Here is a 19,873-nt window from a genome sequence, read left to right as displayed (position 1 = left end):
CCAATAATCGGTATCGGCGTTGAAAAATCATAATCGGTCGACCTCTACCAGAGACACACACACCCACAAACATGACACACTCAGAGACACACACACCCACCAAGAGACACACAGACACACCCAGACACCCACCAAGAGACACACAGACACACACACACCCAGACACACACCCATACCCAGATACACCCAGACACACACCCATACCCAGATACACACACACACACACACACACACACACACACCCACCCACCCACCCACCCACCCACACCACCCACCCACCCAGAGCCTGGTTGAGGCTGAGTGGAGCTAATGAAGAGGAATGGAGCTGATGAAGCAGACTGTCGGGCTGGGAAAACACACAGCCCCAAAACTACACACACAAATACACACAACACCATATATTAGTACACATTTCAGCCCTCACAACTGATGTGCATGGTGTGAGTGTGCTTTGTGTGTTGACGTGTGTGTGACTAACATCTACCTCAGAGATCTTCTGGAACTGGGTGTTGGCCTGGCTGCATTTCTCTGCTGTCTCCACCGCTGTCTTGTAGTTGTCAACAAAAGCCTTGTACACCCCCAGCTGGCTGGCCTGGAGCACAGAGGAAGAGGACACGATATTAACACAGTGGACAGAGGAAGAGGAGGATGAAGAGGAGAATGAAAACGACGTTGTCTGGAAGTCTACTCCTAAATTAACTTTCCTTTATTTTATTCTATGTTTAGAACTACTCATACTACACCCAAGACTGGAGAGGAGTATTGGATGACGCAATTCAACTCCCTCTAAGAGGAACCCAATCACAATTCTATACAGTGTAAAGCTTAAGAGCAGGAGTGTCAAAAATACAGCCCATGAGATAAATACAGTTAAATAAATATATATATATACACAGTGCATTCAGAAAGTATTCAGACCCATTGACTTTTTCCACATTTTGTTACATTACAGCCTTATTCTAAAAAATTTGTTTTTTTAAATTCCCCCTCTCATCAATCTACATACAATACCCCACATAATGACAAAGCAAAAACAGGTTATTATAATTTTTTTCAAATTTATAAAAAATACCAAAGTGAAATATTACATTTACATAAGTATTCAGACCCTTTACTCGGTACTTTGTTGAAGCACCCTTGGCAGTGATTACAGCCTCAAGTCTTCTTAGGTATGAAGCTACAAGCTTGGCACACTTTTATTTGGGGAGTTTCTCCCATTCTTCTCTGCAGATCCTCTCAAGCTCTGTCAGGTTGGATGGGGAGAGTCGCTGCACAGCTATTTTGAGGTCTCTCTAGAGATGTTCGATCGGGTTCAAGTTTGGGCTGTGGCTGGGCCACTCAAGGACATTCATAGACTTGTCCCAAAGCCTCTCCTGCTTTGTATTGGCTGTGTACTTATGGTCGTTGTCCTGTTGGAAGGTGAACCTTCGTCCCGGTCTGAGGTCTTGAGCGCTCTGTTGCAGGTTTTCATTAAGGATCTCTCTGTTCTTTGCTAAGTTTATAATTTTCCCCTTGATCCTGACTCCCAGTCCCTGCCGCTGAAAAACATCCCCACAGCATGATGCTGCCACCGCCATGCTTCACCGTAGGGATGGTGCCAGGTTTCCTCCAGACGTGACGCTTGGCATCAGAACTAAGACTTCAATCTTGGTTTCATCAGACCAGAGAACCTCGTTTTTCATGGTCTGAGAGTCCTTTAGGTAAACTCCAAGCGGGCTGTCAATGTGCCCTTTACTGAGGAGTGGCTTCCGTCTGGCCACTCTCCCATAAAGGCCTGATTGATGGAGTGTTGCAGAGATGGTTGTCCTTCTGGAAGGTTCTCCCATCTTCACAGAGACACTCTAGAGCTCTGTCAGAGTGACCATCGGTCACCTCCCTGACCAAGGCCCTTTCTCCCCTGATTGCTCAGTTTGGCCGGGAAGAGTCTTGGTGGTTCCAAACTTCTTCCATTGAAGAATGATGGAGGCCACAGTGTTCTTGGGGACCTTCAATGCTGCAGAAATGTTTTGATACCTTTCCCCAGATCTGTGCCTCGACACAATCCTTTCTCAGAGCTTTGTCATTATGGGGTATTGTGTGTAGATTGATGAGAAAAATGTATATTTAATACATTTTAGATCAAAGCTGTAACGTTTACCAAAATGTGGAAAAAGGGAAGGGGTCTGACTACTTCCCGAATACACTGTATAAAAATGTAACTCAATATACTTTAAAATGACTAAAACCAAATGGAAACAGTGTAGTAATGATAATGGATCTACATTCATTCAGTTTCTTGACTGTGTCCAGCTCACTAAGAATCCCCCAAATGAAAACTACACAGTCAGAGTGCATAGCAAAATAAAAGATGGAGAGGACTATTATGCGTCCCCAGGGGCAAAGTGAGTTTGACACCAATTTAATACCCATTCAAATGATCTCTCCTGAGAGGCGTGAAGAACATCTATTGTGAACGATGCAGACTATAAATTCCATCGAGTCCAGGAGTGATTTGAAATCAACTCCGACACACTACCAGAGTTACCAGGGCCGCGGCTCCGCTGGCTAGAAGCCATCTCTCCCTTGGACACCTTCTAATCACATCCCCACAATACCCTTCCCTGCTTCGGGTCCCACGTTCCTGATTGGAGCACAGTCAAATCAGCCAGTCGCAATGCCCAGGCCTCTCTGTGCATTCTAATGAAGGCAATTGGACCAGGAAATGAATATGCATACATAAACAGCTCTGGTGAAGGGACAAGGGAGAGCTGGTCAAGACATTGATTGAGGGAGTGGGAAAGGTATGGGTCTGTGAAATAAATGAGAGGTAAGATTAATTAGAACTTGTTAAGCTACTGTATGTGTGCTCTGCCCTGCCTCCCCCATCCCTCCCTCCCCGCTCTCGTCCTCTGCCCGTGTGGTGTGATGCATTATCACTGTTGGAGAGGAGAAGTGGAGAAACCATGAGGTCTCTGAGGACACTTCAAAGCAGAGATCAATATTATTTCCCTTCTCCTCTCTCCCCTTCTGGCTCATCTTCCATTATGCTCCCCTGTACCCATCTTTCCCTGCAGATTTGGAGAGAACCCTCTGACCCAATCAGTCGTCATGGCAAAGGCTGTCTCCTAGCAACATTTACATCCTTGGCAGAAGCACTTCGGTCTCTCACCAGAAGCACTTCCGTCTCTCACTTAGGTACTAGAAAACACCCTGAGACATAGGAGAGGGTGAGAAATAAGTATGAGAGGATAGGAGAGAGAAAGAAAGAAAAAAATAAATAGAGGGAAAGAAAGGAGATGGAACACTGACGATTTCATCCCTCTTTCCCCCTCCTCCCTCTTTCCCCCTCCTCCCTCCTCCCTCTTTCCTTTGATCCCCCTCCATCTCCCTCTCTGTTTCTACTGTAGTGTCTCCAGTGCCCCACACAGGGAGCAGTGGGGAGTGTGCTGTGTAATTATGACACCATCTGTACACTGTTTGGTGGCTCCCTCACAGACAGGCCTGTCTAAATGTTTAGTCGCCATGCGACACACACACACACACACACACACACACACACACACACACACACACACACCTCGCAGATGGAACTGGATGATTCTGCTAATGGATGTCAGCGAGACATCTGTGGTGTGTGTGTGTGCGCCTGCACATGCGTAATTTGATGTCTTCCACTGAAAACGTACTAAATGAATTAACCGAATATACAGTTACGTCAGTATAATGAACATTTAGAATCTTTTCTATCCAATTGAAAATGGAGGTTAAAACTTTGCTTCTACGACAAACCAATACAGTCACATAAATGCAGAACACCATTCTAAGTGGAACACCGTACTAACTGCTAATCACATCAGTCTGCTCTGTCAGAGTGGTGTTGTATCACATGGAGAGCCCTAACTCCTTTAGAGACCTCCCTTATGAGACAGAACACTCCTAACCCAATCAGATTCATGGAACCGTTCCCTAAACCAATCAGGCTCCACACTCTGGGGTTTAATGAGCAGTGTAATCCAGGAAAGAGACGGTGTACATTATATACAAATTGGATTCATAACACATAATAAGAAATGTAAAAATGCGCACGACATACCAAATGGATGCTGTAGAACACCAAAAATGGGGACCCGTTTTGGCTAGAACACCACTTTCAAAACTACTGTCTACTTATATATATATATATAAATATAAATAAGAGCGAGAGAGAGAGAGAGAGAGAGAGGGTACAAGGGACAGGAAGAGGGAGATAAATGTCCACAAGACCCTTGTACCCTACAGTACATGAACATTTAATTGTCAGAAATCAGCCTGTTAGAGAAACTGATGTAGGGAGAGAGATGGATGGGGGAGTAGGAGCAGAATAGAGACAAATGTCTGGGCAGACCCCAGTGTAATTGAATGTTTATCCTAGAGGGGTATAGATTGAACAGAGGGAGGTGATACCATACATGTGAAATCTATGGAGTTACAATCAGGGGTTGGAATCAAAATCATTTTCCAATAATTTCATTAATAATTTTTAAAAATGTAATGTTCCGTTCCACTGTTCTGCCCAGCAAAATAAAGTTCTGAACTGGTTCAGATCGAACCCCAAAAAACCAACTGTTTATATTGTTCCTTTCTGTTCATTTTTAAACCTCCGAAATATATATTTTTTAAATCCGGCATTAAGCGAATTGAGCAGCTCGGATAGACAAGTGCAGGGCGCGATTTGCGACTGAAATTTTACGTGTGGGAGAGAGAGCTAGGAGGAAGTGCTGGGCATCTTGTTGTTAATGACACCTGAATTAGGCATAATTATACCCACGGATGACCGGCTTCTATGAAGGATCAATGAATGTATTTGAAGTTGAACTTCAGAATGTTGGCTAAATGCTGGACCAGAGTTAGCTAGCTAGCTAACAAGCTTGCGTGTGTGGAGCAGCACCAGAATATAAATAAAAATACAGCTAACATTTTTGTAGTTAATAAATCCAATGGCAAATGTGATAATTACAGTATTCTTTACTAGCATTGTTAAGGATACTAGAGTCTATTTTTCTCTAATAAAAATTCTCTCCCCCTAATTTCTGAATAACGCTTGTAACGTTGGAAGACTAGTAGATTATGCTTTGGAAGGGGAGGCACTGGCAGGCAGGCAGACACTGGAATACAATTCATTTGAACTAGATTTCCAACTTGTCCACCAACTTCCTGTTCTTCCATCTTTCTGGAGTCTCAAGAGTTGTGCAGGTTTGTATTCCAACCCAGTACTACTAACACACCTAATTCAACTCCATCAAAAATCAATCTTGATGATAAATTGATAGATTGACCAGTTGAATGATTGACTGACAGGTTGGTTGATTGATTGATTGCCACCCTTACCAGTTTCTGGAAGAGGTGTCCGACAGCGACCTTCTCATCCCACTGCTGGATGTGAGGGAAGAGGGCGTCGTAGAACTCCTTGTGGATCTCAAAGATGTCCTGGATCTTGTAGAAGATGGTCTCTACCTGCTGTATGGTCAGCACCGGCTGGGAGGTGGTGGCTGTCGCCTTCAGGGGGCGCATGGGCTGCACACACACGCACACACACATTCAGAAAAGAGTTAGTGTGTGTTGTGTGTATACCTGCACTGACGCTTTCAACACATAAATCATCATGATCCTGGGCGGTGCTCAGCAGTGCTTTATTATTAGGGGTGGGCGCTGCAGCATGACCAAAGACTAGAGAACAGAGTAGAATAGAGCTGAGCTGTTCCTTTTAGTACTGATGGAAACACAGCTCTGAACAGACCACGATTACAAATCGAACCAAACATCCCAAAATGTTGTTTAGAAATGTTTGCGCAGGCACCAAGCCGGAGCACCACAGTGACATCACTGCCTCTTTTTTTGGATTTCACTCCAGATAGCTAAACTCTTATCTGTACTTGATAAGCCAGGGGCTGGCGGATGATCCTTATCAAGTACAGATAAGAGTTTCAATACCCTGAGGGAAATCCAAAAGAGAGGATATCACAAATAGTTTCCCTCCAATCAAAACAGATTCACACCACCACGTCATTCATGTGTTGCTAAGGTCCTCCATCTCCACATCCCGGTTGAAAATCAGTGTCATAACAATAGTGTTGCTATGAGAAAGCTATTCATAAGCTTACAGAATGTTAGCTTTCATAAGCAATGCAATGGGCTAAATGCCCTTGTGTTGACCCATTGTAATAAACATCTGTGTTTATAATGATAAATTGTAATTATTTTGCCTCTGTGGCCTATTTATTGCCTACTTCCCTACTCTTCTACACGTTCACACATTGTACATACATTTTTCTACTTTTCTTTTATTTTGTGTTATTGACTGCATGTTTATGTGCAACTCCATGTCGTTGTTCGTGTCGCACTGCTTTGCTTTATGTGGCTCTCAACTGGCCTACCTGGTTAAATAAAGGTGACATTTGTAAAAAAAAAAAAAAATATAACAAAAATAATGTCCAAACAATTGGAATTGGCCACTCGTGGACTCCAGTCAAGTTGTAGTGACATCAAGGATGACCAAAGGGAATTGGATGCACCTGAGCTCCATTTGGAGTGTCATAGCAAAGGGGTGTGAATACTTACGTAAATTAGATTTCTGGATTTAAATTTGCAATAAATTTGCAAAAATGTATAATTCCATGTTTTCCCCTGTCATTATGGGGTATTGTGTGTAGATGGATGGAAAATATACATTGCATCCATATTTTATTCAGGCTGTAACACATTCAGTCCATAAAAAATAATTATTAGCCCACTTTATGAAATTCTTTATTTTTGCATATTTTTGATAATGAATGTTATCAGATCTTCAACCAAAACCTAATATTAGATAGAGGGAATATGAGTTCACAAATAATCAAAACATTGACACTTATTTAAATGTATTTAATTAACAAAGTTATGCAACACTCAATTCCCCTGTGTGAAAAAGTGATTGCTCCTTTCCACTCAATAACTGGTTGTGCCACATTTAACTGCAACCAAATGCTTCCTGTAGTTGTTGATCCGTCCCTTACGTCACCTTGGAGGAAATTCGTCCAAGTCTTGTAGAGAGAACTGCGTTAAATCACTGATATTTGTGAGTTTTCAAGCATGAACTGCTCATTTCAAGTCTTGCCACAACATTTCAATTGGGATTAGGTCTGGACTTTGATTAGGCCATTACAAAACCTCAAATGTGTTGCTTAACAATTTCCATGTAGACTTGATTGTCTTGCTGCATGACCTAGCTGCACTTCATCTTCAGCTCACAGACGGACGGCCTGACATTCTCCTGTAGAATTCTCTGATACAGAGCAGTCTTCATGGTTCCTTCTAGTAAGACAAGTCATCCAGGCCCTGAGGCAGCAAAGCATCCCGAAACTATCACACCACCACCACCATGCTTGACTGTTGGTATGAGGTTCTTCCTGTGGAATGCACTCCACAGCGACGTGAGAGACTGATCAACAAACTACAGGAAGCGTTTGGTCGGAGTCATTGCAGCAAAAGTTATTGAGCGTAAGTGGGCAATTACGTTTTCACACAGGGGCATTGGGTGTTGCATAACTTTGTTCATGAAATAAGTACGTAATTGTTGTGTTATTTGTGCACTCAGGTTCCCTTCATCTAATATTAGGTTTTGGTTGAAGATCTGAAATATGCAAAAGTAGTCAAAATTCGAAAGGGGGAAAATCCTTTTTCACAGCACTGCAATGTGGAATAAATTCAATGGGTATGAATACTTTCTGTAGGAAGTGTATGCTGTATCCAGATAGTGTTGTACCTACCACGGCAGGACGTCATTGTTTTCAATGCAACGCTGTGTGTGTGTGTGTGTGTCTGGGCAGAGTGGCGCTGGTCGAACAGGTGGAGCCAAACCAGATAAACACAACCACCATTCATCACCATCACCTTTCAACCAGGAAAGCGCCCCGGTGTGTCGCCAGACCTGCCAGGCCCACTGAAATCTTGCAGGACGCACCACAACACACAGCCGTCCATTCAGTCCTCTGCCCTGCACCACTCCACATAAAACTGAGGAGGTTGTGGAACCAACTGCTGTTTATAGTTATATATATATATATTTTTTTTATTGTCACATACACCAGGAGAGGTACAGCGAAATGTGTTGTTTTACAAATTAGGGTTAAGTGCCTTGCTCAAGGGCACATATTTTTCACCTTGATGGACCAGGTATTCAAACCAGCAACCTTTCGGTTACTGGCCCAACACTATTGAATGTTAGATCTCAACTTAATTTAACTAGGTAAGTCAGTTATGAAGAAATTCCTATTTACAATGACTGCCTACCCCGGCCGAACCCTCCCCTAACCCAGACGATGCTGGGCCAAATTGTGCACCGCCCTTTGGGACTCCCAATCACGGCTGGTTGTGATACAGCCCGGGATCGAACCCGGGTCTGTAGTGCCTTAGACTGGGGCGCCACTCAGGATCCTGTTCTAACCGCTAGGCAACCTGCTGCACTCGTAACGGTTGTTCCTGTTTAAGACCCTGGTTTGCAATACTGAACCCATTTTACAGTTGTGCAGAGATAGACAGGATGTGACATCAAGCTGAAGTTGCATGGGGTACACAGTCATCCTGGTTCAGGATGCGCTTGGCCTTTGTTCTGTTCTAAATATGACTGACCACTAACCACTAATAGCACTCACAGAGATGAGAGCACAACTTCTCGAAAATGCATAATGCTTTTAGGAACCCAGTCTCTACTTGGAGCCACCATGGTGCCGACACACTGGCCTGAGGGCTAATGCTGTCCAGCACAGTCCCACACAGACAGCACTACATAAAGGAAAAGGAAGAGCGGGGGGGAAGTCCGCCATATCGTGTCCTTGATAGTGAGCGTGTGTGTGCGCGCACGCCTCACCAGAAGCAAAGCCTCCAGCTGGTTGATGTAGATCTCCTCACTGGCTAGGAAGCCAGACAGAACCAGTTTCTTCATCTCCAGACCCTTTTCGATGTCACCCTGCAGAAAGGCCAAAAGAAAAGGACATCAGTCAGACATGCTTCTATACACTACTATGATACTACAGCAGGTCAAACAGTGGTGGCAGGGTGGTGTTCAACACAGTACTGGAACAAACACATTGGCTCTGTCTGTAGGGCCACAGCCACGTGCACAAACACTATGGACTGGCTCATAACTTTAAGTGAGGACTCTCACTGGAAAGGAAAAGATCCAAGCAGATTCAAATCTTGATGGGAGTTTTTGTGTACATAGCTTGTATGAGTGCACATATATTTGTATTTGTACAAGAGAGGCCATTTTCCTGGTGCCCTCTACTCTCCTCCCACAATTAGTCATGGGCACTAGGCAGGCAGAGGGCAATCAAGTCCAAGTGGAGGTGTTTGTGTTGGCCCTGAGAGACAGCGAGGGAGGAGGTAGGAAGAGAGAGTGCGAGGGAGAGTGTGTGTGGATAAGGCTGTGCAGGTTCAGACCCTTCTTGTTAAAGCAGGACCAGGAGCTCACCCTGTCTGCTGTCCTACTAAACCACACCTACAATCACACACACCAGGGATGCGTTTCAAAACGACACACACTAGCCTTCAACAGGTGACACGCACACACAGTGTACACCCAGAGAGCACAATGTAACCTACAGCCCTAGACAGGTGCTTTCATGTGATCAAAGGGCCCAGTTCTGACAATACAAACCCATATTACAGTTCATTCTGACTCATGTGGCTCTTAGGGTTGAATTAATTAGTTTCATTCCTCCAGTTCCTTAAAAGTAGTCAGTATGGATTTCAGTTACAATACTATTTCATGTGAAAGGAGAATAGCAGAAGACTCAACAGCCAGATCACATGAATTAATAAAATACTGGCTGTTTATTTTAATACCAAACATGTCTGGAAAAAACACGGGTTTATTTTCCTTTTGGAAACATTACATAAATGGTACAGTTGTTGTATTGCTCAGTCTTGAGGAAGTCCCACCCAGCAGACTAATAGCCTGTAAACCAAATTTAGAGGCTTTTTGAACACTCCCATTTATATGCTTTAATTTAAATTTATTCACACTAAAACTTAGTGGTAATCTGTGAGTGGTCCATCCATTTTTGGAATTCTAAAGCAATGATATCCATTGATTCTTGAAGGACAGTCATATCCCATCAGAAGCCAAAATATAAGCTGGTTTTATTCCATTGTTTGTAAACAAGGTAATTGTAAACAAATATTGTATAGCTTGAAAACATGGTTCAAACTATCATGTTGATATCATTGATGGTGAGACTTCCCATCCATAGTTCTGTCTACGAATATGGGAGTGGTTACATTTCTCCAGCCCCATCCCTGAGCTTTTTACCAAAACAGGGGAGGGAGTTATTTGAACTGCAGATTGCCTTTAAGGAAAACAACAGACTATGTTCTCATGAAACCTGTTAGATGAAACTTTTTGACAGGGCCCAGTAGTATAATGTATTATTATAGCGTACGGTCTCTCTCACCACACCCATAGAACTCAAGGGTCAACTTAATGACCAACCACACAAACTAGTCCCATGGCTCTTATAATGTATCCACACCAACCCTTTTTAAAGATATTATCTGGTACTTTGTGTACTTTTTTGCCAGTAGTTCTGAAAGTAGCGACCACGAGCCAAAAAGTGGTCGCCAAAAAGTGGATGAACACGTCACAAATGTGCTGATATGTGCACCACGTCATTGCTCTCTCTCTCTCTCGCTCTACTGTGGGAGGTTTAAGCCCAAAGCGGGAGGTTTAAAAAAAGACTTCCTAGCAGCCAAAGTACCGGAGCATGTCTTTAACATATAGCTGCAGTCAACAGGTGAAGGTGACAAAGGGAAAGTAACATATTGTATCAGAGCAAACAGACAGACAAATGATACATGTAAAACAGAATCTTTGATACCATCTGACAACTGTTGATGCGGCTGTCTACTGGGAATTTCTGCTGAATTGTGTGTGTGTGGGTGCGACTGTGTGTGTGTGTGTGGGTGCGACTGTGTGTGTGTGTGTGGGTGCGACTGTGTGTGTGTGTGTGTGTGTGCGACTGTGTGTGTGTGTGTGTGTGTGTGTGTGTGGGTGCGACTGTGTGTGTGTGTGACTGTGTGTGACTGTGTGTGTGTGAGTGTGTGTGTGTGTGTGTGACTGTGTGTGTGTGTGTGTGTGTGTGTGTGACTGTGTGTGTGTGTGTGTGTGTGACTGTGTGTGTGTGTGTGTGTGACTGTGTGTGTGTGTGTGTGTGACTGTGTGTGTGTGTGTGTGTGTGTGTGTGTGTGTGTGTGTGTGTGTGTGTGTGTGTGTGTGTGTGTGTGTGTGTGTGTGTGTGTGTGACTGTGTGTGTGTGTGTGTGTGTGCAGAATGAGGGGAAGCGGGAGGTGGATTAATTATTAACAGGAGCAAATCCTTCCCATGTAATCAACAGGCAAAGCTGAGGCTGATAAGAGACAGGCAGGGAGACGGAGCACCAGGAGTTCACACTGTACCTCACCTTATTAACCCCAATGACCTCACGGATCCCACTAACACCAAGTCACAGTGACGGGACATGGGAGGTTCCACTTCCACTGTTAAGGGTAAGAGGTCTTACTAGTTAGTGGCATCAGACTGAACCACCAGAACGGAGTACAGTCGCTCTCTTACCAGGTCCTACTAGGTCTGCCTTGCTTAAGAGATTCCATCTGAATGAAACTAACCTGGATAAATTATGCTAAACAAAACCTTCATATAGTGCTGACCGCTGATTGCTACTTTATGTGGTTGTCCCACCTAGTGAATGCACTAACTGTAAGTTGCTCTGGATAAGTGTCTGCTAAATGACAAAAATGTACACTACCGTTCAAAAGTTTGGGGTCACTTAGAAATGTCCTTGTTTTTGAAAGAAAGGCACATTTTTTGTCCATTAAAATAATATCAAATTGATCAGAAACACAGTGTAGACATTGTTAATGTTGAAAAAAGACTATTGTAGCTGGAAACGGCAGATTTTTGTTAAATGGATTATCTACATAGGCGAACAGAGGCCCATTATCAGCAACCATCCCTCCTTTGTTCCAATTCTGTTCGCTAATCCAAGTTTATCATTTTAAAAAGGCTAATTGATCATTAGAAAACCCTTTTGAAATTATGTTAGCACAGCTGAAAACTGTTGCCCTGATTTAAAGAAGCAATAAAACTGGCCTTCGATTACAGGCTCAAAATGTCCAGAAACAAAGAACTTTCTCCTGAAACTCGTCGGTATATTCTTGTTCTGAGAAATGAAGGCTATTCCATGCAAGAAATTGCCAAGAAGCTGAAGATCTCGTTCAACACTGAGTACTACTCCCTTCACAGGACAGCACAAAAAGTTTCAGAAAAAGTTCTTAGTTTCTGGCCATTTTGAGCCTGTACTCGAACCCACAAATGCTGATGCTCCAGATACTCAACTAGTCTAAAGACGGCCAGTTTTATTGCTTCTTTAATCAGAACAACAGTTTTCAGCTGTGCTAACATAATTGAAAAGGGGTTTTCTAATGATCAATTAGCCCTTTAAAATGATAAACTTGGATTAGCTAACACAACGTGCCATTGGAACACAGGAATGATGGTTGCTGTTAATGGGCCCCTTTGTAGATATTCCATAAAAAATCTGCTGTTTCCAGCTACAATAGTCATTTACAACATTAACAATGTCTACACTGTGTTTAAGATCAATTTGATGTTATTTTAATGGACAAAAAAAAAAGGCTTTTCCTTCAAAAACAAGGATATTTCTAAGTGAACCCAGAGGTTTGAACAGAAGTGTAAATCTGTGCCTCTCGGCTCGACCAGGACACTGAGAACGGTGCTCCTCTATTAGTTCTGATAGGAGTCAGGATGACTTAAGAGGTTGCCAAACGCACTGCTGAATGAAACAGAAGTGGAATCGGGGTCCTTTCCAGGAAATGCTGGGGTGTTTCTGATGGCCATGCTCTCGCAAATGGAAAATGAAACAGATAGAGTCAGGACTTCCTACAGTAACAGCGTGCTAATACAGGCTTTACAACGCTGCACAACGCTGCACAACGCTTTACAACGCTGAGGCGGTTTGACAGGTTTGCCACTATATAGGGCTTTTGTTCGACAGACAGGCAGCAGTCTGACAAGCACTGTGACATGAAACACACACAGAGATGTGGCTGAGCTACTGAAGGCCAGGCTCAGGTTCTGTGTTCTGTGACGTGGCACTGTGTTTGTTTGCACAGATTGTTATTTCATTAGACCAAAGAAAACACACTTAAGTCACAGTAAATCCTCTCTCCTAAACATTGGCCTCAAAGCACTCTGCTTGTAATCATCCTGAGCATTCTGGAAGACACACAAACAGATAAATATGCCTATAAAGAGCCAGTAGACTTGTGTAATTCCCAGGCCCAGTGTGAAGTAGTGGAGTTTGAGGACAGACAGGAAAAATTCTTCTCCAGAGGGCTACTGTATGTCTGGAAGACGCTCCCGAACCTGTAGGCACAACGTTGTGGAACTTTCACATATAAATATATTCTGTAGCACAACAAACACACCTTTCTGACATGTGGAATAAGGAACTACCGATTACATTTCTATCTGCAGCAGTCCACAATATTCGGGTACTAAACGTGACCGAGGAGTTTGCTGCACCTTTTCTAATAAACCTGCCTAGTTTATGACTTAGGCATGTAGTGTACAGTACTCAACAAAGCTGAGTTCAATGCTCTTTTCCCAATCACAGTGAGGCACTGGTTAATGAGTTATAGCCAGGTGACTCAGCTGGTAAGAGGCTGGCTAAGAGCAGCATTGTCTTTATCAGTCCAACTCAACCTGTAGGAACACACACACACACACACGTCAGTCAGCGTGAGGGACGTCTCCTACAGTTTTATACTGACACCACACAGTGTACACCTGGCCTGCATTGGGTGTTTCTTCTCCGTCCGATCAGTAGGCTGAGGACAAATCTGAAATGGCACCCTATCACCTACATAGCGCACTATGCGATCAAGCCCTACCTGTAGGAACACACACACATGGTCTGTGATGTCAGTGATGTCAGTGAAATATTTATTCTGACAGCATTAACTTCCTCTCTTCCTCCTTCGTTCCACCCCTCCTCTCCCCAGAGATAAATACGACGTGACAGGAGGAGAGTAAATCTGGTTCAGACTGGAGCACGTCTCCACCCATCAGGTTGAGGGGTCTGTAAGGAGCTCTCTGGCCAACACACACACAACCCTATCACAGTGGAGGTCTGCACACACACACACACACACACACACACACACACACACACACACACCATGCAGTGAGGCCACATTGTGAAAAGGCACCAATAAGACTACCCACTTGGTTATTTTTAGCCAGGCACACAGTAAAGACCTAGGCTGTGTATGAGTGAGCAAGCAGTGGTGCGTTGGCAGTTTCTTCCTGCTGTCAAATCCTGTTTCAGTGGAAGGCTGAGGACAAATCTGAAATGGCACCCTATTCCCTACATATTGCACTCTACTTTTGGCCAAAGCCCTATGTTGTCAAGCCCTATCTGGTAAAAATAAGTGCATTATATAGGGGATAGGGTGCCATTGTGGACGCAGCCTGAGACTCACCCTGAACTGCCTGTGGACAGGAGTCATCAGCATGTCTCCTGGTGGGAGTGGACTCTCCAGGTCCATGTCTCCACACTCAAACACATTCTCATCCTCATCCTCCAGCACTTTATCCAGGTAGCACAACACCTTCTCTTCATCCACCTCCATGGTCCTCCTAACAAGGCCTGCTCCCCGTCTTGCTACTTCTCACCCTTCCTTCTTCAGGCTTCTCTCGGCCTGACCAGGCACATCAGTCCTTCCTCCAGTGCAGAAAGCCGGTCTAGTCCTTCCTTCAGGGCCCACAACCCTCCTCAGCCCTCCTTGAAATACTTAATGTTCTGCTGTTTAGTCTCTCTCGCTGTCTTGTCTTTATTTTCTTCCTCTTCTTGTTCCTTATCCTTCTGTTAAGAGCCAGATAGCCTTTAGCTGGAGCTCCACTTCATTCAGCTGTTGCTGGTGTTGTGCGCAGCAGACACACACATACACACTCGCTTCGTAACACAAAACGAACATGAGGAGAGAGCGAGCCCCGCCTACCTCCTTCCCTTCCCCCGTCTTCCTGGTGTGTGTCACTGTTCTGCCTCTGTCGATGAGGCCTCTCCCCACCTCCCCTCCCCTCTCCACAGCAACGGCCAGAGAGCACAACCCCCAGTCACTTCCTCAAAGGGTCTTGCTCTCTCTCACTCTCTCTCACTGAGTGAATGCTGTTCTAGGTGTATGTAATTATAGGTCAGAGTTCAGATGCCGTTTCCTGAATATATAGAGGTTTCTGCACAAGCACAGAGTAGGCCCATAGAACAATCGCTTCGTAACCAAATAAACATACCACAAACAAGAGAGGAGTAGAATGGCTTTGTGAGTGACGCATCACCACAAGAAACATGACCACATATATATTAGTTAAATGAAAATAAATGGACATAACAGAAATAGCTGCTTTATATTTCTTGATGTAAAGAGACAGTCAGCACTTGGAATTAAAAAAACTACTTTAAAAAACATTTTCAGCAGTCAAACTGATCTTTCTGACTTCCAGTGTGATCTAGTGATGAAGATCAGAGTGCATAACATAAAAGACGTTACTTATTATGTCCGCATGCGTGAGTGTACACACACACACACACACACACACACACACACACACACACACACACGGAGCTCTTCAGCATTGCAGAGCGTATATTTCCAGCAGGGTGGAAACTTTGACACTTATTTTATTTGCACTGTTGGTTTTCTCCTAATAGACCCATGGCCATGCTCCCTTGTTCAGCACAACCAAACAGTGAGTCAGTGACTGGACAGACAGACCGAGAGACACTTATAACAGGCCTGTGGAAAGGACCTCCCACTGTCCAATAGCCTTCAGACTCCATGGAGAGGGACTCAGTGTCGATGAAAAGATCTAGTCAATGAGAAGTACTATGGGACACTGTTAGACATAGGGGACACTGACACACCCAGAGGAAAATCCAGCTATGGTCAAATCTCACACACTTCTACTGTTAGGGGTTGTATTAAACCTTTTACGACCTGCATTTCACAAGAGAAAAGCATTTATAGCTTTTCAGTTCTGCACAAAAATATAATCATATCTTGTTCTCTCCTCTATTGACCATACCTTATAAAATGTCATTTGTCTGTACACTTGTATCAAGTTAATTGAGGATATATATTTTTTTAATAATGTGAAAAAAACAGAAAATAAGTAGCAAACACCTCAAAACAGGGAAATGGCATCCTGCAAGTCATGAAGAAAAATATTTGGGTTTGAGTGTTTCCCCTTTCCTCGGAGCTCTGCAGGCCAACCAACCAGATGTCAACATGTTGATCATGTGACCTGAGGCAGCAGTATTGCTGACATAAAGCAGAGCAGATTGTGGGATTTAAAAAGTAAAGATAATACTTGATGGAACTGACTGAGACACACAGGGAAATTATTGCTACTATCTCCCAAATATACACACACACACACACACATACAGTGCCTTGCGAAAGTATTCGGCCCCCTTGAACTTTGCGACCTTTTGCCACATTTCAGGCTTCAAAACAAAGATATAAAACTGTATTTTTTTGTGAAGAATCAACAACAAGTGGGACACAATCATGAAGTGGAACGACATTTATTGGAAATTTCGAACTTTTTTAACAAATAAAAAACTGAAAAATTGGGCGTGCAAAATTATTCAGCCCCCTTAAGTTAATACTTTGTAGCGCCACCTTTTGCTGTGATTACAGCTGTAAGTCGTTTTTTTATTTTTTTACCTTTATTTAACTAGGCAAGTCAGTTAAGAACAAATTCTTATTTTCAATGATGGCCTAGGAACAGTGGGTTAACTGCCTGTTCAGGGGCAGAATGACAGATTTGTACCTTGTCAGCTCGGGGATTTGAACTTGCAACCTTTCGGTTACTAGTCCAACACTCTAACCACTAGGCTATCCTGCCGCCCCAGGGGTATGTCTCTATCAGTTTTGCACATCGAGAGACCGAAATGTTTTCCCATTCCTCCTTGCACACCTGCCTGGTGTGTTCCTTGTTCTTCATGATGCTCTCTGCGCATTTAACGGACCTCTGAGACTATCACAGTGCAGGCGCATTTATACGGAGACTTGATTACACACAGGTGGATTGTATTTATCATCATTAGTCATTTAGGTCAACATTGGATCATTCAGAGATCCTCACTGAACTTCTGGAGAGAGTTTGCTGCACTGAAAGTAAAGGGGCTGAATCATTTTGCACGCCCAATTTTTCAGTTTTTGATTTGTTAAAAAAGTTTGACATATCCAATAAATGTCGTTCCACTTCATGATTGTGTCCCACTTGTTGTTGATTCTTCACAAAAAAATACAGTTTTATATCTTTATGTTTGAAGCCTAAAATGTGGCAAAAGGTCGCAAAGTTCAAGGGGGCCGAATACTTTCGCAAGGCACTGTACATACATACATACATACACACATATTTTGTTCAGTGTGTGTGTGTATATACAGTTGAAGTCAGAAGTTTACATACACTTAGGTTGGAGACATGAAAACTCGTTTTTCAACTATTCCTCAAATTTCTTGTTAACAAACTAGTTTTGGCAAGTCAGTTAGGACATCTACTTTGTGCATGACAAGTAATTTTTCCAACAATTGTTTACAGATTATTTCACTTAAAATTCACTGTATCACAATTCCAGTGGGTCAGAAGTTTACATACACTAAGTTGATTGTGCTTTTAAACAGCTTGGAAAATTCCAGAAAATGATGTCATGGCTTTAGACGCTTCTGGTAGGCTAATTGACATCATTTGAGTCAATTGGAGGTGTACCTGTGGATGTATTTCAAGGCCTACCTTCAAACTCAGTGCCTCTTTGCTTGACATCATGGGGAAATCTAAAGAAATCAGCCAAAACCTCTGAATTTAAAAAAATAAATAATTTTAGACCTCCACAAGTCTGGGTCATCCTTGGAAGCAATTTCCAAGCGCCTGAAGGTACCACATTCATCTGTACAAACAATAGTACGCAAGTATAAACACCATGGGACCACGCAGCCGTCATGCCACTCAGGAAGGAGACGCGTTCTGTCTCCTGGAGACAACGTACATTGGTGACCTTGTGAAGATGCTGGAGAAAACAGGTACAAAAGAATCTATATCCACATAAGCTGAAAGCTCAGCAAGAAGAAGCCACGGCTCCAAAACCACCATAAAAAGCCAGACTACGGTTTGCAACTGCACACGGGGACAAAGATGGTACTTGTTTGTTGTGGGAAGCTTGTGGAAGGCAACCTGAAACATTTGACCCAAGTTAAACAATTTAAAGGCAATGCTCTAAAATACTAATTGAGTGTATGTAAACTTCTGACCCACTGGGAACGTGATGAAAAAAATAAAAGCTGAAATAAATCATTCTCTACTATTATTCTGACATCTCACATTCTTAAAATAAAGTGGGGATCCTAACTGACCTAAAACAGGGAATTTTTACTTGGATTAAATGTCAGGAATTATGAAAAACTGAGTTTAAATGTATATGCCTAAGGTGTATGTATATTTCTGACTTCAACTGACTGACTGACTGTCTGTACACACACACAGTAGGAAGAACAAGTATTTGATAGACTGCCGATTTTGCAATAAAATGCAAATGAATTACTAAAAATCATGCAGTGATTTTCTACATGCTCTGTAAGTAGGAAAACCTGCAAAATTGGCAGTGTTTCAAATACTTGGTCTCCCCACTGTATGCATACACATATACACACACATATACATACATACACACACACACACACACACACACATATACACATACACACATACACACACTTATACATACATATACAAATACAGTATATCACAAAAGTGAGTACACCCCTCACATTTTTGTAAATATTTGAGTATGTCTTTTCATGTGACAACACTGAAGAAATGACACTTTGCTACAATGTAAAGTAGTGAGTGTACACCTTTTATAACAGTGTAAATTTGCTTGTTTAGCCATTAATGTCTAAACCGCTGGCAACAAAAATGAGTACACCTCTAAGTGAAAATGTCCAAAATAAAGGGCCCAAAGTGTCAATATTTTGTGTGGCCACCATCATTTTCCAGCACTGCCTTAACCCTCTTGGGCATGGAGTTCACCAGAGCTTCACAGGTTGCCACTGGAGTCCTCTTCCACTCCTCCATGACGACATCACAGAGCTGGTGGATGTTAGAGACCTTGCACTCCTCCACCTTCCGTTTGAGGATGCCCCACAGATGCTCAATTGGGTTTAGGTCTGGAGACATGCTTGGCCAGTCCATCACCTTTACCCTCAGCTTCTTTAGCAAGGCAGTGGTCGTCTTGGAGGTGTGTTTGGGGTCGTTATCATGTTGGAATACTGCCCTGCGGCCCAGTCTCTGAAGGGAGGGGATCATGCTCTGCTTCAGTATGTCACAGTACATGTTGGCATTCATGGTTCCCTTAATGAACTGTAGCTCTCCAGTGCCGGCAGCACTCATGCAGCCCCAGACCATGACACTCCCACCACCATGCTTGACTGTTGGCAAGACACACTTGTCTTTGTAGTCCTCACCTGGTTGCCGCCACACACGCTTGACACCATCTGAACCAAATACTGCACTGACAGGCTGACCTCCCACCCCTTCAACCTCTGCAGCAATGCTGGCAGCACTCATACGTCTATTTCCTCTGGATATGACGCTGAGCATGTGCACTCAACTTCTTTGGTCAACCAAGGCGAGGCCTGTTCTGAGTGGAACCTGTCCAGTTAAACCGCTGTATGGTCTGGGCCACCGTGCTGCAGCTCAGTTGCAGGTTCTTGGCAATCTTCTTATAGCCCAGGCCAT

The 19,873-nt window shown here is 43.4% G+C and overlaps 1 protein-coding gene across 7 annotated transcripts in view; it reads right to left on the bottom strand.

Moving 5' to 3' along the window:
* Positions 1–19,873, bottom strand: part of LOC135548594 (active breakpoint cluster region-related protein-like) — a 229,614-nt gene that overhangs the window by 118,187 nt on the left and 91,554 nt on the right. For 5 of the 7 annotated variants that reach the window (XM_064978349.1, XM_064978350.1, XM_064978352.1 and 2 more), the window contains exons 3-5: positions 8,864–8,962; positions 5,347–5,532; positions 485–592 (exon numbers count right to left, since the gene is read on the bottom strand). In XM_064978349.1, coding sequence (XP_064834421.1) covers positions 485–592; positions 5,347–5,532; positions 8,864–8,962 — 393 coding nt within the window. Of the gene's footprint in view, positions 1–484; positions 593–5,346; positions 5,533–8,863; positions 8,963–14,556; positions 15,115–19,873 lie in introns of those variants that run through there. The other 2 variants (XM_064978354.1, XM_064978355.1) reach the window with 1 other exon arrangement.

The sequence above is a fragment of the Oncorhynchus masou genome, chromosome 11 (assembly GCF_036934945.1).
Source record: "Oncorhynchus masou masou isolate Uvic2021 chromosome 11, UVic_Omas_1.1, whole genome shotgun sequence".
NCBI lineage: Eukaryota > Metazoa > Chordata > Actinopteri > Salmoniformes > Salmonidae > Oncorhynchus > Oncorhynchus masou.
Note: the sequence above shows the minus strand (reverse complement) of the source record. Positions and strands in the feature narration are given on the sequence as shown.